The sequence below is a fragment of the Phycodurus eques genome, chromosome 2, assembly GCF_024500275.1.
Source record: "Phycodurus eques isolate BA_2022a chromosome 2, UOR_Pequ_1.1, whole genome shotgun sequence".
NCBI lineage: Eukaryota > Metazoa > Chordata > Actinopteri > Syngnathiformes > Syngnathidae > Phycodurus > Phycodurus eques.
In genome coordinates, this window is record NC_084526.1 from 44804991 (window position 1) to 44829061 (window position 24071).

A 24071-nucleotide genomic window follows, 5' to 3' on the forward strand; every position below is an offset into this window, starting at 1 on the left:
GGAAACACCGAGCAGCAGCATTAAACATATTGCAGGAACTGTAAAGATAAATTACAGTGGAATTAAGAGAAAGAAAAAAAAAAAAAACAGTAACAGGCATTCACCTGGGGCTGTGATCTTTTTTTTTTTTAATTCATTACACTTTCAGTTACATGCATACATTAAATGCTTCTGGACGTTTCAGATGAGAATAGTCAAATCACTTCACACAACACGGATTGATTAGGATTTTCCATAATTTGTAACAAGTACAATGTTTTGGGAAAGATCGTGAGTTTCACAAGGGTCCGCTGTGAATGACACTAAGTGGCTGGATCGGGAAAAGTTGCAGCAAAAAACAGAACATACAAATGGAATGAGCTGCAGCTCACAGCGTAATTTGAGTAACCTTTACAAAAATGTCAATTAACGCGACTGAGGCAGAGGGCAGTCTGATGGGAGTGTGAGCCAGGACACTTAACACGTAGTTAGTTTTTAATCAGATGAGTCAGACTAAAATCTCTTTTGTGCCAAAGAGATCACTGTGAGGTTGGAGAATTAAGTGTGTGTGTTTATGTGTCCGTGCGTGCATGCATGCGTGTGTCTGTCGGAAAATGAACCATGACTGTACAGTAAGTCAATCTTTTGCTACTCCTGCAAAAGAAACTCTTTCTGCAGTCTTCTGTTATGATGAGTGCAGTATAAATGCTTTCACTAGAAAGTTGCTTTATATTACTTGATGGAGCTATGTTTTGTCAAATTTAATATAAATAATTTTTAGAGGTGAAAATATAAATGCTTTATTTTTGCTCAAGGTAAAATCATTCCTATACATGTTTCAAAAATTCCCCCACTGTTGCTCTTTTTCTTACAAATATTGAATCTTGTTTTTAAATGATGTCATAAAAACATGTTGATTTGTAAAATCTCTTCAAGTGCCTGAGCCTTCTGATATGGTGATTGGTTATCCTCTTTGCATGAGTGCTTTAATTAATTACTTTAAGAAAAGGTTGAAATTAAATATTTTACTGCGTTCATTAGAAATCAAATTACACTGCCCACTTCCACAGGCTTAGTCATGGCATGTGGTCAACAACGCATAAGGGATGAATATGGAGGTGTTAAGTTAGTTTTGTCCTCAGCTGTCCTTGTGGCTCTTTTAAAGTGTGAGTGACACTTAAAATGGGAATAATCAATTTTGTCAACAATGACATTTTTGTTTTGTTTTGGTAAATAGAATGAAAAAGAAGACTTACAGGCAGAAACACTAGACACAATAAATTTAAAATTAAACATTTGTCCTTCCTTACTTTTTTTAGTTTAATAGCTGTTTAAAAAACTGAAGAGGTTGGCTCACATTTCTGCACATGACCAAAGGTCCAGAGTGAAGTTTCAGGAATTAAAAAAATGTGCCACCCCATTTAATGACATTAAACTACAGTTCGAAGTAAATTCAGCTGTGCTTTGTTCAGTTCGATGTGAGACAATAATGATTTGAATATGAGGTAATGATGTTTTCATGACATTCAACCACTAACTTTCAACCACAGTCTGAACTACAACACAGTATAAGGAAAAAACATTAAGTCTCATCTTTGGAGGCCCTTTACTGGAAGTTATGGAGATAATCATTCATTCAATCAAGCTCTGCTTTCAGTCCAAGGTCTTTGTAACATAACAAAGGAATTCACAGGAAGAGGAAGTATGCCATGAATAATCAATAATGCCCACCAATTTGCATGAATTCCACCCTCAACATTTAGTTTGTAGCGAAGACACTGTAGCTAGGGCTTCTTTTCTGCATGTGACTGACTGGTGGCATTAATAGCAGTTGTGGCGGGGAAGTCTGGGTACACTAAGAAGCCAGTGAAAGTGATGTATTTGGCGTGGTTGCTGTAAGCTCCAAAGCCATCTCTCTGGTGGGAGTAGAGCCACACTATGTCACCTGCTTTCAGCGAGAGCATCAAGCTCTGACTCTGCAGAGCTTTCTCTCCGGGGCTGTCATCATAGATCATTGCCTGCACTTCCAGGTGGTTCTTCATCAGCTTGACGGAAAGAGTCTTCTGAGGAAGCTTGCCCATGTTGAACGAGAAATAGTACGCACCAGGAACACGGCACTTGAAAATCCCCTCCGTCAAGTTGAAGTCCTCCCCGATGTTGACAAACGCCGTGTCAAAGCTGACTGGCTTGTGCTGTGACATACCTATCTTATTCACTCCTAATATACTCTGTGTACGCCCCACTGAGAAAGCAGATTGTGGGTCTTCCTCCTCCTCTTCCTCTTGCTCCTCGTCATCATCACGACGTGGCTCCATCTCGCCCACCGTGTTCTTCAGATCAGACCCAACATCCACTGTGGTCTGGTGACTATTCCACATTGGCATGTTGTCCTGTTGAAGCTTGTGGGAGTTATAGGCTGTATGGTGCTGCTGCGAGCGGTGTGCCTGGTAGTCGTATGTGTCAGGGTAGATGAGGTAACCATTGAAGGTGGTGTAGTGCCCAGTGTTGCTATAGAGGGCATAGCGCGGATCCCCATGGAGACGGAGCCAGATGGTGTCGCCAAACTCCAGCTGCAGCATGATACTCTGGCTCTGTACCTAAAGGGTTGAAGCAGACTGCATGTGAGGTCTCAACAAATCGACACAATTCTAAGATTTTTTTGGGGACACATTTAGATAAAAGCTTTTAATAAAGCAACATCAACCTTAACGTACTACCAAGCTACAGTAAAAATGCTTGGAGCGGAGAGGTGGGCAAAAACTGGAGAGGTCCAGTTGCAGTTACAGTATGCACGGGACTAAATCAAATTAACTCCAAAAAGGAGAAGAGGTGTGCTCTTTCAAAAAACGGATGCCCATCCATCCATCCATTTTCTGAGCCGCTTCTCCTCACTAGGGTCGTGGGCGTGCTGGAGCCTATCCCAGCTATCATCGGGCAGGAGGCGGGGTACACCCTAAACTGGTTGCCAGCCAATCGCAGGGCACATACAAACAAACAACCATTCGCACTCACATGCACACCTACGGGCAATTTAGAGTCTCCAATTCATGCATGTTTTTGGGATGTGGGAGGAAACTGGAGTGCCCGGAGAAAACCCACGCAGGCACGGGGAGAACATGCAAACTCCACACAGGCGGGGCCAGGGATTGAACCCCGCTAGGGTCGCGGGCCTGCCGGAGCCTATCCCAGCTATCTTCAGGCGAGAGGCAGGTACACCCTGAACTGGTCGCCAGCCAATCGCAGGATGTATTGATTTCTATATTTAAAAAATAAACTGAACTAAAGATAGCTCATTCATTACATTTGTTAATGATAATGGTTAGGGATTTAATTACATCTTTGGAAAATGTCACTGAATGAACATGAACATTACAGTATAGATACAATACATAATACGTAGTTTTATTTTACTTTTACATGTTGCCCAGGAGACTAATTGTATTCATGAATATTTTTTTTATTTATTCATTCATTTATACAGCGGCTGAAATTTAAAGTGAGCATTTAAAGTGAGCTCCGATTGAAATGACAAATACATTTAATTTTACAACTACCTTTAGACAATTTGATACTTTATCGCCGCCATGTTTTAGCGTGTGGAAAGCATTCTGGGAATGATGACGTAGAATGGCTGTTGGAAAATTGTTACGTTGCTGCTCTCTGCGGAGCTAAGATAGCCACTTGCGAAAAAATTATCGTCAGCGAAAAGAGTTAAAAATGCCATACTGCGCCGCTTTTGGATGCAATTTCCAATCAGGACGGAATGCAAAAAAGGTGGTAGGCATTCATAGCTTTCCTAAAGAGAGAAAGTTGAGGAAACGGTGGGAGGATGCGGAATGGAAGAGTTGAGCTAACGAAAGATCTGTGGATGTGTTCTCGTCACTTCCGCCCAGATTACCCCTCCTCCTGTTCAAAGAGCCTCACGTTTTACTTCCCGAACCGTACTCGGGGGATCAAGGTACGTGTAGTCATTTCCTGTTAACCTTTTCATTAGTTTTTTACCTTCAACCGTTAAGTTATCCCACAGAACGATTCAAAGTCGCATTCATTATCAACCTTTTACGCGGCAGAGCACCTAAATGGGCAACCACGCTGTGGCATAATTCATCCCCGGTACTTGCTACCTTGACTGTTTTTCGGCCGAACTGAAGAAGGTCTTTGATTCCATTGGTTCCATTGCAACATATTCCATTAAGTTTAGGATTTTACCGAGTGAGTGTGGGTGGGATGACGCTGCGCTGAGAGAAATCTTTTTTAAGGGAGTTTGGGAGTGACTCAAAGATGAGCTCGCAGCCAGGGACGAGCCCACCTCACTCGAGGAATTAATCTCCTTGACTATTAAACTGGACAATCTATTACGGGAAAGGGTAAGAGAGAGAGAGGTTCTAGCTCGCAGTTTGGTACCCTCCGCTGACACCGCGCTGCAGCCTGAGCTTCCGGCCGCTTCCTTGTCATCCCACGCTGCTGAAGAGGAGTCCATGTGGCTTGGCCCAGATTAGACCCTCGGGAACGTCAGCGATGCTTTTGCCAGGATTTATGCATCTATTGCGGACAGCCAGGCCATTTCATTGCTACATGCTCCGTTAAACCAAAAAGACAGGGCTCCCCACAAACGGAGGACGTCGTGGTGAGCAAAACCAATACCATACCCAGCTCTCTCTCCTGCAGGACAATTTCTTTGTTTGTCCTTGCCTCTGAAGGTAAAACTCTGGTTCCTGCCCTCATCGACTCCGGCGCCGACGATAATTTCGTTCATGAGGGCTTAGCACGTCAACTTCAGCTCCCCCTCGAAACGCTTCAGGTCCCTAAGAAAGTCACTGCCCTGGATGGACGACTCATATCCCGTCACTCACCAAACTTTACGTTACGTATATCAGGTAATCACCGGCCAACCATCCCGGACACCCCATTAGTTCCGGTATCCCCTGGCTCAAGAAGCACAACCCCGCCCTCGACTCGACCCACTTATTGCTCACCGGGTGGAGTCCTTTCTGTCATTTCCATTATCTTCTTTCGGCTGTTCTGCCCTCCAGCAAACCTCAGCCACCTGCCACACCTCCCGGGTTCCGAAAGAATACCATGACCTCTCTCCTGTCTTCAGTGAATACCTTGCCATCTCACTTCCCCCCCACCGCCTCTATGACTGCGCCATTGACTTGCTGCCTGGAGCCCCTCTCCCCACCAGCCGAGGCCTTTCCCGCCCAGAAAAGGAAGCCATGGAGAATTATATCCATGATTCCCTTGCCTCTGTACTTATCCGATCCTCTTCTTCCCCCCTGGGGGCCGGGTTTTTCTTTGTTGATAAAAAAAGACACCATTCTCTGCCCCTGCATTGACCTCCGAGGCCTCAACGACATCACTGGGAAAAATACAGCCCCACTACCTCTCATAAACCCTTCCTTCAAACCCCTCTGTGACGCCCAAATATTAAAGTTGGACCTGTGCAACGCCTACCATCTCATCCGCATTAAGGAGGGGAACAAATGGAAAACCACCTACAATACATCCCACGGACATTTTGAGTATCTTGCCATACCCTTTGGGTTAACCAATGCGCCCGCTGTGTCCCAAACCTTTATCAACAATGTCCTCCGTGATATGCTGAACCGGTTCATCTTTGTCTATTTGGACAACATCCTCATCTCTCCCGCTCTCTTGAAGAACATCACCACCAAGTCCTACAGCGTCTTCTTGGGAACCATCGCTTCGTCAAACCTGAGAAATGTGAATTCCACCTTACCGCCGTACACTTCTTAGGTTACATCATCGCCAAGGGAGAACTACAACTGGACCCAGCGAAAATTCAAGCAGTCGTTGACTGGCCCATTCCCTCTACCTGCAAAGAGCTGCAACGTTTCCTGGGATTTGTCAATTTCTACCGAAGATTAATCGTTAATTACACCAAAGTGGCCATTCCTCTCACCAGCCTCACCTCCACCAGCTCTTCCTTCCGGTGGACTCCTGCTGCACCCCAAGCCTTCGGTCGCCTAAAAGATTTATTCACCAGTGCCCCCATCCTGAGACACCCTAACCCTCCCTCCAATTCGTTGTGGAGGTTGACGCCTATGACACTGGAGCGGAGTGCTGTGCTCTCCCAGAAAGACCCTGAATCCCAAAAACGTCATCCTTGTGTCTTCTTTTCCCGTCGCCTCTCTCCATCGGAACGCAATTATGACGTCAGAAACAGGGAGCTTCTAGCCATCGTCTGGGTTGTAGAAGAATTGAGGCCTTGGCTGGAGGGACCGTTACTCCATTCATCATCTGGACCAACCATAAAAATCTTGCTTACCTCCGTTCTGCTAGGCGGTTGAACCCCCGTCAAGCTCGTTGGGCATTATTCCTCAGCCGGTTTAACTTCAGCCTCTCCTTCCGCCCTGGTCCCGTATTGGCAAGCCTGGTCCCATAATGGCAAGCCTGATGCCCTCTCCTGCCTCCATTTCCCCCCTTCCAGCCCAAGTTAATTGCTTTGTTGGGGCGGCCATGTGGGAGATTGAACAGGTGGTTAAGGAGGCTCAGAAGACGCAAGACCAGACCTCCTAACCGGCTGTTCGTGCCCAACTCCATGCACTCTGACGTCCTTCAGTGGGCCCACAATTCCAAGCTTACCTGTCAACCCGGAATCACCCGCACCATCCAGTTCATACAACAGCACTTCTGGTTGCCCAGCCTTGTGAAAGACACCCGGGAGTTTGTCCGAGTCTGCTCCGTCTGTGCCCTAGGGAAGACTTCACATCTGCCCCCAGCTGGTCTGCTGCGCCCCTTTCCTATCCCTAGCCCCACCTGGTCCCACATCAGCTTGGACTTTGTAACCGGCCTACCTCCCTCTTAAGGTAATACTATCATTCTTACTATTATTGATCGATTCTCCAAGTATTTCCCTTGCGCACCCCTTCCCAAATTACCATCTGTCTTTGAAACCGCTAACCTCCTTGTCAGTCACGTCTTTAAACTCCACAGAATCCCTATTGACATCGGCTCGGACCAAGGTCTTCAGTTCTCCTCCCAGGTATGGAAGGAGTTCTGTCAGGCGGTTGGCGCAGCAGCCAGTCTGTCTTCTGGGTACCGTCCACAGTCCAACGGCCAGACGGAGCAGGCAAATCAGACTTTGGAGTCAGCTCTTCGCATGCGTCGCCGCACGCATACCACCTCTTGGAGCACCTTTCTTCTGTGGGTGTAATATGGCCACAATTTCTTCACCAGCTCCGCCACAGGTGTGTCTCCATTTATGGCTTGTTATGGTTTCCAACCACCCCTGTTTAAGGAACAAGAGCACACAGTGGCGGTTCATTTGGTGAGGGAGCACCTGCGACGGGTAAAATCCCTTTGGAAAGACGTCAGGGCTGCCTTGGGTCGGATAGCTGAAAGAAACAAGCGGTTGCCGGACCTGCATTGCTCCCCTATGCCTATTTACAAGGGTAAATCGGCATAGCCAATCGGTTTGGCTCTCCTCCCACAACCTTCCCCTCCAAACCGAATCACGTAAGCTCACGTCACGATTTATTGGTCCCTTTCAGATCACTAAAATGATCAGTCATTCAATAAAAGCTTCCTCAATCCCTCAAAATCCATCCTACATTCCATGTGTCTCTGCTCAAGCCTGTCTCCACTAGTACCCTTACCCTTGTCTTCTCCGCCTCCAGTGCTCCTTCCGTGTCACCTGCCCTGCCGTCTGTTCCAGCCACACCGCCAAGCTCCTTCTCTTGCCCAAGCTCCTGCTTCCTGCATGATCCCTGCTCCGGCCAACCACCCTCACCCTTCAAATATCCTGCCTCCGAGATATCCCCGAATAAACCTGTTCTCTCTACTTCCGGCTGATTTTGGGTCCAGTCCATTATCTTACGGTTATAGACTGTGACACTCTGTGCTTTTCTCTTCTCTTTCTGCCAAAGAACCCCCTTTCCACCTCTCCTTCGTCTTCTACCCACAGTAGGTGGATTTCAGAATCAGAATCAGAATCATCAGAATCATCTTTATTTGCCAAGTATGTCCAAAAAACACACAAGGAATTTGTCTCCGGTAATTGGAGCCGCTCTAGTACGACAACAGACAGTGAATTGACAGAGAACACTTTTGAGACATAAAGACATTGAAAAAACAGTCACTGAGCAATAAAGGGTTGCTAGTTATTTGGTAATGCCGGTACATTTTTTTTTTTGACAATTGTGCAAAAAGATGCAGAGTCCTCTAGCACTTAGAGCAGTTCAAAAGACTAATATTGCAATAGTCCGGTGCAATGACCATTGTGCAAAGGGCGCCGAGACTTCAAGCGAGTAGTACGATAGTCTGGGACAATGTTGATTGTGCAAATGTTGCAGATACTCCTCAGTCAGTGTGCAAATGGAGCAGATGCTACTCTGGCGTGAGTGGCCAGTATTGGTCAACAACAGATATGAAAATAGTGCAGCGTGGCGAGACTACTACACTGAGTGCACGAGTAATATATAATTGTCCCGACAGAAATGTGACAACAAACTCAAGACAAAAAGACAAAAAATTGCCAGCATGTTGCAATGGAATTTAAATCAATTTAAATTTATCACAATTTAAATCAATAACTTAGTGCAGACTAGACATGCCAACACAGTCCAGTAAGAACCTAAACAAGCACACCATTCTCAGTATACTGCCGATTTTGGTCCATGAAGGCAACTGTGTGTGTGTGCGTGCGTTTGTGCATGCATGTACGTAAACATAAAAGTGAGTGACACACACACACAGACACACACACCATTGCTCCCACCACAGTAATTTTGATGCGAAGAGCAAGAAAACCTTTCTTCCTTACTACCGTATTTTCATGACCATATGGCGCACTTAAAAGTCTTAAATTTTCTCCAAAATGGACGGGGCGCCTTATAATGCGACGCGCCTTATGTGTGCACCGACAACATCTATAAATGTTGTTGTGTGATGAGCGCTCTGCTTGAATTGTTTTCATTTTATTTATTTATTTTAGCATTTCCTGCCGACACGCTGCTTAAACAGAGGAAAAGAGGACGTGGCTGAGGACAGGGGAAGGGTGCATCAAGTAGGACGCTAAAGCCACGCCCCCAGTAGGTATATAGCGGCAGGTTTTTTTTGTTTTTTTTACCGCTTGACTGACTGGGAGCATTTCCGGGGTGTGCATTGTGCAAAACAACGTCGGTTTGGCTAAGGACCCCCGAAAATGTTACCTACAAAGAGATGCTTACGAAGCACAGTCTAAACTGCAAGCTATCAGTTATGCGGATGAACATGGGCATCGAGCAGCCACGAGTCCAGTCAATTAATCCATGGTTCGCAAGTGGAGGAAGCAGGAAAACGAGCTTCGCCAAGTCAAGAAGTCAAAGCTGAGTTTCCGCGGAAAAAAAAGAAAAACAAAACACGGAAACAAGGGGAGGTGCCCGGGCAAGGGATTAATGAGCAACGAACAGCCGGGAGAAGCGTCTCTACAGTTACCATTCGACTGAGTGCAATAACTTGCCATCATTCCGGGAGGCTTGACGAACCGCTGGACATCCGTGTAAACAGGGCGTTCAAAGTGAAGTTGTGAGCGGCGTGGGAGCCGCGGATGACAGATGGCGAACACAGCTTTATTAAGACTAGGAGGCAGCACCGGGCGAGTTACGCCACAATTTGTGAATGGATTGTGGATGCTGGGCTAACGTGTCTGCTTGCACTGTTGTTCGAGCTTTCGCACGGCAACGAGACTGACTCGAACCTGCCGTGTTTGATTGAGAACTTGCCCATCTGTTCATTTTGGATACAGAAGATGAGGACTTTGATGGATTTGTGGATGAGGATTGATCTAAAAATAACGCGAGTACATTGTTAAATACTTCAATAAAGTACAACCGAACTCAGTTTTGCTCCCGCTGCCTTTTTAAAAACATTGTTTTAGCGTGCATGCATGCTACCGTATGTTTTAAGCTAGCGTATGTTTTACCCTGCCAGCGCCCAATAGTACGGTGCACCTTATGTTTGTGTTAAATACAGAAATCGACCCCGTAACCGAGACTGCGCCTTTTATAACGGTGCGCCATACGGTCGTGAAAATACGGTACATGACGTCAACCGTGCAGCGCGTTAAACCAGCTCACAGTCCGGAGTCCAGACGAAGTTGAGAGTTCTCACTTTTCATTGTAAATATTATTTAGCTAGGTATTACCCTCCATGACCAATTTATGACCGCGCACTTCCGGATGAATAATTAACCCACAATAAATTGCATGATTAACACGCCAGTAAAACTGTATTCTTAATACGTAAATCCGAATCAGAATCAGAATCAGAATCATCTTTATTTGCCAAGTTTGTCCAAAACACACAAGGAATTTGTCTCCGGTAGTTGGAGCCGCTCGAGTACAACAGACAGTCAATTTACAGAACACTTTGGAGACAAAGACATTGACAAAAAACAATTGTGCAAAAAGATGCAGCGTCCTCTAGCACTTAGAGGAGTTCGAATGACAAATATTGCAATAGACCGGTGCAATGACCATTGTGCAAGGGGCGCTGAGACTTCAAGGAGTGTATGTGGTTTAAAGTGACGAGTAGTGCGATCATCTGGGACAATGTTGGTTGTGCAAATGTTACAGATACTCCTCAAACAGTGTGCAAATGGAGCAGATGCTACTCTGGCATGAGTGGCCAGTATATGCAAATAGTGCAGCATGGCGAGACAACTACAGTGAGTGCACGAGTAATACATAATTGGCCCCACAGAAATGTGACAACGAACTCAGTCAAAACAAAATTGCCAGCTTGTTGTAATGGAATTATAGGTTAGGTGTTTAAGAAGTTGATCGCAAGAGGGAAGAAGCTGTTGGAGTGTCTACTAGTTCTAGTTTGCATTGATCGGTAGCGCCTACCTGAGGGAAGGAGCTGGAAGAGCTGGTGACCGGGGTGCGGAGGGTCCGAGAGGATTTTGCACGCCCTTGTCTTAGCTCTGGCAGCGTGCAAGTCCTCAATGGTGGATAGGGGGGTACCGACAATCCTTTCAGCAGTTTTGATTTTTCGTTGCAGTCGGAGTTTGTCCTTTTTTGTAGCAGCACCGAACCAGACTGTGATGGAAGAACACAGGACTGATTCGATGACCGCTGTGTGGAACTGTCTCAGCAGCTCCGGTGGCAGGCCGTGCTTTCTCAGAAGCCGCAGGAAGTACATCCTCTGCTGGGCCTTTTTGAGGACGGAGTTGATGTTAGTCGCCCACTTCAGGTCCTGAAAGATTGTAATTCCCAGGAACTTGAAGGTCTCGATGGTTGACACAAGGCAGCTGGACAACGTGGGGGGCAGCTGCGGCAAAGGATGCCTCCTGAAGTCCACGATCATCTCTACAGTCTTGAGCGTGTTCAGCTCCAGGTTGTGTCGGCCGCACCACAGCTCCAGCCGCTCCGCTTCCTGTCGATATGGAGACTCGTCACCGTCCTTGATGTGGCCGATGATGGTGGTGTCATCTGCAAACTTCAGGAGTTTGACAGTCGGGTTCGCTGAGGTGCAGTCGTTCGTGTAGAGAGAGAAGAGCAGCGGAGAGAGGACACAACCTTGGGGTGCCCCAGTGCTGATGCTGCGTGTGGATGAGGTGGCCTCCCCCAGCCTGACCTGCTGTGTCCTGCCCGTCAGAAAGCTGTAAATCCACTGGCAGATGGCAGGTGAGACGCTGAGCTGGAGAAGCTTGGATGAAAGGAGTTTAGGGATGATGGTGTTGAACGCTGAGCTGAGGTCCACGAACAGGATCCTCGCGTAGGTCCCTGCACTGTCAAGGTGTTCTAGGATGAAGTGCAGTCCCATGTTGACTGCATCACCCGCAGACCTGTTCGCTTGGTAGGCAAACTGTAGGGGGTCCAGCAGGGGACCTGTGACACTCTTGAGGTGGTCCAGCACGAGCCGTTAAAAGGACTTCATGACCACAGATGTCAAAGCGACAGGCCTGTAGTCATTCAGACCCGAGATTGCAGGTTTCTTGGGGACTGGAATAATGGTGGAGCGTTTGAAACAGGATGGAACTTCGCACAGTTCCAGAGATCTATTGAAGATCTGAGTGAAGACTGGAGCGAGCTGGTTCGCGCAGACTTTGAGGCAGGATGGGGACACATGGTCCGGGCCTGCCGCTTTGTTAATCTTTCGTTGTTTGAAGATGCGTCTCACATCCTGTTCATTAATGGTTAACGCAGAAGTCAGCGGTGTGGTTGAGGTCGCGGGTGCGGCCGGGTGGGTGTGTGGTGTGAAAGTGTCCTTTTCAAATCTGCAGTAGAAGGTATTCAAGTCGTTGGCTAGTGTGCTATTGTTCTCAGCTCGGGGGGATCATCGCTTGTAATGAGTCAGCGATTGGAATGTATGCCAGACTGATTTAGAGTCGTTTGTGCTAAACTGTTTTTCCAACTTTGCTGCATAGTTTCTTTTTGCAATGTTAATTTCTTTAGTCAGCTGGTTTCTAGCTCGATTATACAGGGCCCTCTTCCCGCTCTGATATGCATCCTCCTTAGCTTGGCGAAGCTGCTTAAGTTTAGCAGTGAACCACGGCTTGTTGTTGTTGAATTAGCGAAAAGATTTTGTTGGTACACAAAAAAACAAATAGTGTGCCGATAGTGAAATCGTGCATTTCTTTGCACGTTTATGCTACTGCACCATCACTGTGCATTGTGTAATAAACAATCACTTCCCAATCGCTTTCTTCCATTTGTTGAAAAAAAGAGCGATCTTGGATAAATGGGTCTGCAAAGCTGAACAGCTCTTTGTTCGAATCACCAGCGAGAAATTAGTATTTGGTAAGAGACATTGATGATGAAAAAGTAACTATTGTTGGTTTGAAGAAGTAACTGTCATCTAATTACTTTCCCGGGGAAAGTAACACGTGACTTTGCTCGTTACTCAAAATGGCGGATTTTGGGAGTAACTTTGTAACACTGATCATAACCCATTGAAGTGCTCACTAATTATATCTCGTGATACTTTTACAACTTCAGGGGGAGTCATTAATTATGTCACATGATCCATCATTACACTTACGAAGGTCAAGGGTCAGGGCCATAAACACTCCAAGGGTACAACCTGTACAAAAGCCAAATTCTCTATTCTCTATTTTATCCCAAAATTACATAACCAACCACAAACCAAAACTATCTGACTGATGAGCAAACATTACCTATTTAAGAATTGTCTGTATATGGTTATACATAATTATTGTTTTCCATTGTGAAACAAACCTTTGGGTCATGGATGAATATACTGAATGTTCAATCTGTAATGATTACAACTGAGCGGCACGGTAGACGACTGGTTAGCACGTCTGCCTCACAGTTCTGAGAACCTGGGTTGAAATCCGGCCTGCTTGTGTGGAGTTTGCATGTTCTCCCATGCCTGTGTGGGTTTTCTCTGGGTAGTCCAGGTTCCTCCACATTCCCCCAAAAAATCCATGGTAGGTTAATTGAAGACCTTAAATTGCCCGTAGGTGTGAATGTGAGTGCGAATGGTTGTTTGTTGATATCTGCCCTGTGATTGGCTGGCGGCCAGTTCAGGGTGTACCCGGCCTCTCGCCGAGAGTCAGCTGGGATAGGCTCCAGCCCGCCCGCAACCCTAGTGAGGATAAGCGGCTCAGAAAATGGATTGATGGATGATTACAATTGCAACAAAAATATTTTATTTCTTGTAAGTGCCAAAGAAAAAGAAAAAAATATTAGAATTGTGTTTTTCCATGTATTTGCTGGATGTGCGTATGTGCACCCCTCTTCGGCCTTCCATTGGAGAGGAATGGAGTTGCCATTCCTCTCCAATGCATCAGTGTGTTTGGAATGCTGCAGTGACCGACCTACCTTCCTCTCCTCTCCAGCATTCTCTTCATACACAATGGCTTGCACCTCATTTCTGTTCTTCATCAGCATCACAGACAAGTCTTTATGGGGGAATTTTCCCACTGTAAATGAGAAGTAGTAGGCCCCAGGGATGCGGCAGTGAAACAAGCCAGTTTTTGGGTCAAAATCTCCACCAATGTTGACGTAGACTGTGTCAAAGATCACCGTCATCTTGGGTCCACCTTCCATGCTGTTGGTTCGTGCGACTGAGAAAGCTGACCGTAATTCAGCATTGTTCAGCAGCTGAGCGAAACCCATCACAGCACCCGTGTGGCTCAGGCACAGCAAGCCAATCATCAGGCTTGCTGAGAGCAGCATCGTATCTCTGGAAGGAAGGAAATGTAAAATAATTTGAAAAAACTTTTGTAATTTCACCTGACAATAACATTGCAGTTAAAAGATAAATAACCTGTGATATATGAGAGTGTCAGCAAAACAAACAAGAAGGACAGGATATATTTGAACATGACTACTTATACTATGTAGCGAATACGCCCTATGGAACATGTGTCGACGGCACCCCCACGAGCTGATAACCTTTGCACTTTTGCCTTCTGACCCTCAACGAGCCAGTCTGTTTCCACAAGACACAGAAAATCTGGTTTATGTCACCTGGGCCATAAACTGGTCAAGAGTCCTCCTCCAGCCATTCTGACTGATTTCTCCAAAAAAGACCTTTTTCTGCAGATTGATCTAATGACCATGAATTTGGGAAACCTTCTTTTCAAATGTGACAGTTCGGGACCATTGACAACAATGGATTTATTAGTTAGACAGGCCACAAATTGAAATAGTACACACAGGCCTCCGCAGGAACACAAATGAATTACAATGGACCATCAGGGATCATTGGTGGAGCATGGGCAACGCCAGCTGGCATTTAAGAGTCACTGCAAGCTTGACCTTCGTTTCACAGTTTTACTACGTTAAATGTCTCTTTTGAAATGTTATTATTTTGTATGCTCCCAGTGTATATAATGATACCAATGTCACTAATTACTGTTTCTTTCAGGTCTGCTGTCAAATCTGTTTGTCAACCGAATAAGATTTGTGTTTTACCTCAGACAACACGAAAATGTTACATCACAGACATTAAGTGTTTTTAGCTACTAAATAAGGTTGAAACAGACATTCCATAGATTAACCATGGTGTGTGAGACAATACAAAAGCTGGGAATTGATTAGACCGGCGGCACGGTGAGCGACTGGTTAGAGCGTCTGCCTCACAGTTCTGAGGACCGGGGTTCAATCCCCGGCCACGCCAGTGTGGAGTTTGCATGTTCTCCCCGTGCCTGCGTAGGTTTTCTCCAGGCACTCCGGTTTCCTCCCTCATCTCATAAACATGCATGGTAGGTGAATTGACAACTCTAAATTGCCCGTAGGTGTGCATGTGAGTGCGAATGGTTGTTTGTTTGTATGTGCCCTGCGATTGACTGGCAACCAGTTCTGGGTGTACCCCGCCTCCTGCCCGATGATAGCTGGGATGGGCTCCAGCACGCCCGCGACCCGAGTGAGGAGAAGCGGTTCAGAAAATGGATGGATGAATGGTTTTAGACCACAGATGATTCTCGAGGGAAATTCACAATTGGATGTGTGGTCTGTCCTTCCTGCTCTGCCCTTTTGGGGCAACTCCCCTTTTTCTTGGTACAAAAGACCGAAGCCTTTCGTTCTCTGGCTTGTTTCCTGCTCCGCCGAAGACACTGGCTCCCAGCCAAAAAGTCACCACAAGGGGGGGGTGACCCAAAACCGCCTAGGCCCTGCCAAATCTTCCTTGCTGCTCTGACAATTGCTTACCGCAGAGTTATTCTGCTAACTCCCCAACTCCACTTTTGTGTGAGCGTGAGTCACCAGCAAGAGGAATCAGGTAGGAAGGATTTGCACCTGCAATTTTTTTCTGAGCACGTGGCGAACAACGTCACCCAGGCACTTCAGCCACTCTGTCCTTGCTGTTTCTTTCTCTTTTCTCCTTTTTCTTCAAACCAACCTGCCGAAGTCCTCATCCAGGTAACAGAAGGATTGACCATCCAGGTAACAGAAGGATTGACCATCCAGGTAACAGAAGGATTGACTGAGAAGAAGTATTGACAGAGAATACTTTGGAGACATAAAGACATTGATTTAAAAAAAAAACAGTCACTGAGCAATAAAAGGTTGCTAGTAATCTGGTAATGGAGGTACAATTTTTTTTTTTTTTTTTTTTTTTACAATTGTGCAAAAAGATGCAGAGTCCTCTAGCACTTAGAGCAGTTCGAATGACTCATATTGCAATAGTCCGGTGCAATGACCATTGTGCAAAGGGCGCCGAGACGTCAAGCGAGTAGTGCGATAATCTGGGACAATGTTGATTGCGCAAATGTTGCAGATACTCCTCAGTCAGTGTGCAAATGGAGCAGATGCTACTCTGGCATGAGTGGCCAGTATTGGTCAACAACAGATATGCAAATAGCGCAGCGTGGCAAGACTACTACAGTGAGTGCACGAGTAAAATGTGACAACGAACTCAAGTCAAAAAATTGCCAGCATGTTGTAATGGAATTGTAGGTTAGCTGTTTAAGAAGATGATTGCAAGAGGGAAGAAGCTGTTGGAATGTCTGCTAGTTCTAGTTTGTATTGATCGGTAGCGCCTACCTGAGGGAAAGAGCCGGAAGAGCCGGTGACCGGGATGCGGAGGGTCCGAGAGGATTTTGCACCTCTTGTCTTAGTTCTGGCAGCGTGCAAGTCCTCAAGGGTGGGTAGGGGAGTACCGACAATCCTTTCAGCAGTTTTGATTGTCCGTTGCAGTCGGACTTTGTCCTTTTTTGTAGCAGCACCAAACCAGACTGTGATGGAAGAACACAGGACTGATTCCTGGACTGGAGAAGCTTGGATGAAAGGAGTTCAGGGATGATGGTGTTGAACACTGAGCTGAAGTCCACGAACAGGATCCTCGCGTAGGTCCCCGCACTGTCGAGGGGTTCTAGGATGAAGTGCAGTCCCATGTTGACTGCATCATCCGCAGACCTGTTTGCTCGGTAGGCAAACTGCAGGGGACCTGTGACGCTCTTGAGGTGGTCCAGCACGAGACGTTCAAAGGACTTCATGACCACAGATGTCAACGCGATTGGCTTTGAAGGTGTAAAGATTTTGATCAGCCCCCTTGTTTTCTTAGAAAGGTTCAATGCACTTTTTTTAAATAAAATCTGTTTTGATAAATAAATATGGATTGTGTAGATCATGTGGTTCTGTTGGCTTCATCAAGCCATGATCTCCAACTCTCAGCCGAGTGTGAAGTGGCTGTGATGCATTGCACCGGACTATTGCAATATTAGTCATTCGAACTGCTCTAAGTGCTAGAGGACTCTGTATCTTTTTGCACAATTGTCAAAAAAAAAAAAATGGCATTACGGCATTACCAGATAACTAGCAACCCTTTACTGCTCAGTGACTGTTTTATTTTTTTTGTCAATGTCTTTCTGTCTTCAAAGTGTTGTATTGACTGTCTGTTGTCGTACTACAGCGGCTCCAACTACCGGAGACAAGTTCCTTGTGTGTTTTTGGACATACTTGGCAAATAAAGATTATTCTGATGAAAATGAGCACCTCCAATTCTGAGACCATGGTCCTCAGTCAGAAAAGGGTGGCGTGCCCTCTCCAGGTTGGGGTTGAGATCCTTCCCCAAGTGGAGGAGTTCAAGTATTTTGGCGTCTTGTTCACCAGTGAGGTAAGAATGGAAAGGGAGCTTGACAGGCGGATTGGTGCAGCGTCTGCAGTGATGCGGAATTTGTGTCCGTTGGGGGTTCAGTTCCCACTCAGTGACGGTGTGAATGTGAGTGCGAATGGTTGTCCGTGTCTATATGTGCCCTGTCTATAAGTGCCCTGCAACTGACTGGCGACCACTTCAGGGTGTAGTCCGCCTTTCGCCCGAAGTCAGCTGGGATAGGCTCCATCGCCCTGCGACCCTGAACAGGATAAGCGGTGTTGAGAATGGATGGATGATAGGTTCAGTGCTACTATTCTCAGTCGTAGTAGTAATCCTATTAATAGTTGTTTTACAAATGTACTGCCCTCACTATCAATCTTCATCACAGCATTATTACTGTTATTGATACATTTGTCATGTGCTGTGCCCTGCAGTTCTTTCGTTGGAGCTTGGGTGGTGCTTTGCGCTCCTCTTGCCCTCTCTCTCTCCCTCCCTCTCTGTCTCTCTCTCTCTCTCTCTAATCAGCACCACCTCGGCCGTGCACCTGTCATCAATCAGCCTTCATCATCACTTGCATAAAAGCCTGCCAGAAACTCTCGCCAGAGTATTAACGTTCTTCTGTGGTACAACGGCTCTCAAAACTGCATGTATGCTACGCCAGTCATGCCATACCTCTGACCTCCCTGTTCTTCCTTGTCCTCAGTTCATTCCCTGCTGTGCTGACCTCCTCCATCACGTCGCCAAGCCATCCACCTGCTCACTCCACCGCCTTCTGCAAGTTCCTTGTCCCGACGACCTGCCAATATGCCCCAGGGATCCACCTTGATAATTCTCCTCCAATAAACCTTTCACCACAACCATCTCAGCTTCTGCTTGCTTCTGGGTCCAGAGTAAAATTATACCATCGTAACGTGACAACATCTACTCTATGTTATGCACATTTTCTTATGATTCCTCCCCCAAACCCTCTGTCCATTTCTCTGCCCTTAATTTCATTCCTAATGAGCTGATTTTTTTTAGTAACAAATTGCATGAAATCATCCGCTGCAAATGTTTTTTTACATTGTTATATAGTAGGAAAACATTTTTTAGATATTTGAGCTATCATAAAAGGGAAAACAATAGCATAAAAGTGAAAGTTCTGCTTGAAATGCATAATTTCACAAAAAGCGCTTTTTCTCAGTTTTTTTCTTGGAAACGGGTATTTTCACGAAACCTACCCATGTTCAACTGCTGCTTACTACAGAACGGTATAAGGTAGAAATGTACTTTTTTTTCCTGATGAAAGAAGACGGTTAAATCTTTCTGTGCTGGGTTCCATGTGTTTATAGTGATAGAACACAATTTTCTGGACGCCTTCAAAAATCTGTCAAAATTGTAAAAAATGGCTGTGGTGCACGAGTCCATACTCATATTTATTTGGTCGTAGATTTCGAGGAGAAGTCTGTGGGGTTAGCCAAATAACCTCGTCGGTGTCCGGCAGTGATGCGGCTGAAACCAGTAGCCTCGAAAACAGGGCTACTCTTCTATAAAAAATTCTAAATAGTCTGAAAAAGTGAAAACAAATGTAAAAGTAAAATGTTAAAATTTAGCGTTGAGGTGACTCAACGCTAAGCTGTCAATGCTGTGGGGTCGGAACAGTCCACACATGCTGAACTAAAAAAGAAGTGGTCAGACATTAAGGTGGATGTGAAGCGGAGGACAGCTGCCCACCCCCAAAGTGTTCCCAAAACAGGCGGAAGAACCGACGCGGAGGGCCTCACCCCGTTCCAGGAGAGAATCGTTGCGATCATGGGTGACTCTGCTCACCCCATAAGGTTAATACCATGTATTTTTATAACTCATAACAAATGTGTTCATACAGTAACCTACACTCAGCCCTGTGAGATAAAGGTTCATGTGTAAATGTTGTATGTATGGTATTTGTAATAAATCTTTTGAATTCAAATAGAAGCACATCAGCATATGAAAGAGGATATCAAAAACTTTGAGTCCTTTTTGATGACTCAATTTATTATTTTAATACACAGGAGAGGACAGGCACATTGAAAAAGATTTTTTTTTTTTTTTCGGAGAAGAGGGGTACTCTTCTCCTAAAAAAATAACCAATTGTTTTTTTATGTCAATTATGCCATTTGAACACATTTTAATCATGTGCAACCCATGTACATGGAAATTCAAAGGACTGTTTTTATGTGCATTCGCAGCCATGCGCGACATGTTCGGGGGATTCGTCCACCGTCTCTATCGTCTCCTCCGGCATCCCCAGGGTATCCGATCCAATTACGCTCCAACAACCGGCTGCTGCTGCACCCGTGCAGAGTGATAAAAAGAGTCCTTTGAATTTACTTAATTTGAACGTACATGGGTTGCACGTGATTAAAATATGTTAAAATTACATAATTTACCCCTCTTCTCCTAAAAAATTTTTTTTATTTAAACCCATTTTAATCATGTGCAACCAATGTACATGTTCAAATTAAGTACATTCAAAGGTTTTTTTTTTCAGTGCATGTGCTGGAGTCACGAACCGATTGTGAGGTGGCATAAATGATCGCCTTGATCAATGAATAGGTGTTCTCACAAATATCAGTGGTTCATTAAATACACTGATTAACAAATGAATTCTGAGTCCTTGCCTCAATTACATTGTTGAAATCAAATGTTACCGGGCATGAATTGTTCATCAGTGCTAATTGTTCATGTGTCTCTGATATGCAGATTTATGATAACACTTTCCCATCATCACCTCTAAGTGTCTCCAAAGCACCAAAAGCTGTGGAAATGTGCGTACGCCAGCCATGCAATTGGCGTGAGGCACCGCACATTTCCACACTCATTTCACTCTTGATACATCTGACCTTTGCTGTGAAAAAGAACGTACGCCATGTTCTTTGTGTGTATGCACCTTTTGTACATGAGGCCCCTGGGCACTTGGAACATATCAAAGAGCCAGTAAGTTATCTGTAGGTGCAGTGATAGACCCTACTGCTGCAATCCCTCTCATTAGTCTCACTTCCGCTCTTCCCTGCTTCTCATCTTCAACACTTGTCAGTAAGCTGTCAGATGCCTGTTTGGCTGCAGACAGAGAACCAGCCTTGCGACGTAATGAATGTCAGTGAAGGGAAGAGCAAAAGATAGAAAGTAAGATTTCAACCTACATGCCAGGTTTGTCATCTGAAGCTTGGACACCAGAGGAGATGTATTTCTCAGAGCTTCAAGCCATCCTGTCTTCTATCTCCTGCCACTGCCTGACAACAAAGCAGCAACAAGACTGCTACTCTTTTACCAAATACAACTAAAAAGAATGAACAGGGGAAGGGCAGAAGGACGAGAAATATGGCAGCAGGCTAAAAGAAAATCTCATTTGATTCAGATTACCACAGAAATGTTTGGCTTTCATAGATAAAAGTTAAAAAGAGTAGTCAAAATTGCTATGTGCATTTTGACACGCTTCTGTGAGGTAGCAATTGCAATAGTAAGTAGTAGTGGTAACGTGTAACAAGATACTGCAATTCACAAAACACAATTCCTTGATTTGTAGACTGTGAACAGGGAACATATCCATCTATCTTTTGTAGCTTGCAACCACATATACAGTATACAATCTCGCTGCTTATCAACAACAGATTAACCCTAACCCTATTTGCCTTTTATTTGGCTTTTGCACCTAAGCCACATAATGTCATTCCTCACCATTCTGTGGTCACTGTCAAGATTGAAAGAAATACAGAATGCATTTTGTCTTACTGGTTTGTGCAAAAAGCATGCACATATACACCAGCGTATGACAGGAATGGAAGAACAAACACACACAGACTGTAACAAACAGAAACCTGTGCTGCTTACAAATTTGATATCCGCACTGGGTTTTCTGTAGCAGCCATGTCTTACACTGATGGAATAGGATAGTGTAACCGCAAACAAAAGGTCCCCTTTGTGTGGAAGCCCATTTTAGATGAGAGAGCTCATCACCTCAGCGTTATTCACATCACAGCTTCTTGTTGCCTGGGGGACCTCCACTGCCACCACCACAGATAACGAGATATACTGTATGTAAATCCTAAAATTGCCATGCATACTCTTCCGTGTTAATAAGCAAGTGTTACGGCTCTTCTCTGGGTCTTCTCTTCTCCCATATTTATCAGTGTTGGTATCACATACTGTATAACAATGGAGGCATGCTTTAGAGTACAGTGTATAGATTCCTTTCCTAGTTGAGATATCGCTATTTAGCAGCAGATAAATATCACATACTGCTGAAATGTGCTGAATGTAAACAGAAATCACTATACCCCAACATGCATCGCTATAGCGTGATGTGCAATCTGTTGTTATCAGAAAAATCCATGCAACCCACAGATATTAAGTATTCATTAATCTTACTTGTTACCAAATAAAATAAGAACAATTCTATTGCTCCCGTTTATGGCAACACTAATCTCTCAGGATGCAAGAACGACTCCCCAGAACCTGGCGGTGTTGCTGTTTATATTGCATACCCACACACTCTAAACTTGGGCTGTGGCTAAGTTCACTGCTTGCACACAGCATTCACATTCATGCCTGGATGTCAGCATCACATACCATATTTGGCAAAACCACTAAAAGTATCACATGATGATGAGGATAGTGATCGCAGTGATGATGGTGATAATGATGATGTATTCTCACCTTTGCATATGTGTTTTGGGTAATCTCTCTTGGTTGTGTGCGCGAAGCATAGAGCAGCATTGAAACTTCCGACTCCCGAGCGCCGTTTGGATAAACCTCTCTCCCTTCCTCTCTATCTCCCCCTGCTCACCCTCCTCTTTTTCCTTCTATTAGCTCTCCCCTCCTTTGCCCATCACTCATTGTTCCATGTGCTCTTTCTCTCATTTTGTATGTTCTGTTAACACACCTCCACTCCACCCCTTCCCCCACCCTTACACACATATCATATACTATGGTGGGTTGTAATCTGATTTTTTTTAGAGGTGCAATGCATACACTGCAGAGATGCAGTTTAGATGAGATTTGTTGGGTGCTGGTGATATTTCAGCAGACCCCATCCCCCACCCCCACCTCATTGTGAGATGTCTTCATCTCACCATTCTTTTTATTTATGGTGCAGCAGACAAAGAAAATACATGTAACGCTTTTGAATTGAAATTCAGCCCACCCTAATTCCCTATATTTAAAATGTCTCACTCAAATATGCACAGACCTCTCCTGTGCTTCGCTTCCCCCCCCCCACAGGCATTTGGCAGCCTGCTGAATTCGATTGCATCTGATCATCTTAGTCTTTGCAGCAAACTGCTGTGCTGTTTGTATTTTGCCCCACGCACAGTAATAGATTTAAGAGTGGGCAGCAGAGCTCCAGAATGAGGCCAACCAAGTCCAGCATGCGTCTGCTCTGACATTGGAAGATGATGATATGTGAAACCGCCACTAACATTGGCATTATGGTCTATGTTTTTCATAGGGTTAGGTTAGGGTTAGGAAAGTGAGGCTGGTTAGTAGGGTTAGGTTTGGGGAACTGAGGTTAGGTTTGGGGAACTGAACACTTCCCCACCAGGAATTGGGGGCATTGCCCCCTCTTCCTGTAGGAAAGGATGGTGCACGGTCCATCCACCCTTGGTTACGCCTCCCGTAACCCTGGTTCCAATCCCTGGGGTATGTGGGCTGGTGGCCCCGCCCATAGCGGACCTCTGTCCAACCCCCACCCTCCATGATATTTACTTCCTTAATTTGAGTTTGCCTTGGCTATTTACGTAATCTTTATTTTTGTTGTTTCTTATTTATTAGTTTCGGTATCAATTTATAATGTATTAGAATGAAAGAAACAAAACCAAAAGTCAATAAAACAAAAAAACAAAAAAATCCGTAATTCAAAGCAAAATACCTGTAACAACCTATTATGCGTGTGCCCTGACAACGTTTCGGCCTGTAAGGGCCTTCTTCAGGTCGTGGCACACTTTCTTTTAATAATAACACTAGCAAAGCAGCTCTACTCTTAAGTGATGTTCACCCTCCGACATCCAAAACAAACTGAGGCTTCTAGGCATGTCCCCCTTTTTTTTGCTGCTCTTTTTTAAAAAAACATTTTAACTTGTGTTAAAAGTAACATAACTTCCAAATTAACCCTATGTTGTTATCTTTTACTACTAAATGCATTACATAACCTATATTTTAACTGTATTTAACCATTTCAACTAAAATTTTAACTTTATTTATATCTTTTAACTGTTTTAGTTTTTTAATATGTTTTATAGTTTTTATAATGTTTTTGGGTTTTTTTAATGTTATATAGTTTTTTTCATTTTAATAGGAACCCTATATACCCCTATGTATAGTTTCTATCCCGATATTCTATATTGTAATACTCTCATCTTTTTAGCAATGTAATTGTTTAGGGTTAGGGGAATGAAACCGATCCCTCCCTCTCCCGGTGTTGGGGCGATAATCCCCACCCCGGGATCGGGAAGGAAGTGCACGGTCCATCCCCCCGCGCCCATACCCGTCCTCCCGCCGCCCCTGTTGCTGACGGTCCGTCCGGCCACGTCCTCCATAGCGGACCGTAGTCCACTGGCCATCCCAACCCA

The 24071-nt window shown here is 45.0% G+C and overlaps 1 protein-coding gene across 1 annotated transcript; it reads right to left on the reverse strand.

Annotated features, from left to right (window-relative positions):
- Nucleotides 1-180: 180 nt before the first annotated feature.
- On the reverse strand, nucleotides 181-22334 carry c1qtnf4 (C1q and TNF related 4). The gene is given in 3 exon segments (XM_061703863.1): nucleotides 181-2576; nucleotides 13770-14133; nucleotides 22162-22334. Coding segments are annotated over 3 exon segments (1350 nt in total). The 3' UTR covers nucleotides 181-1763.
- Nucleotides 22335-24071: the final 1737 nt, after the last annotated feature.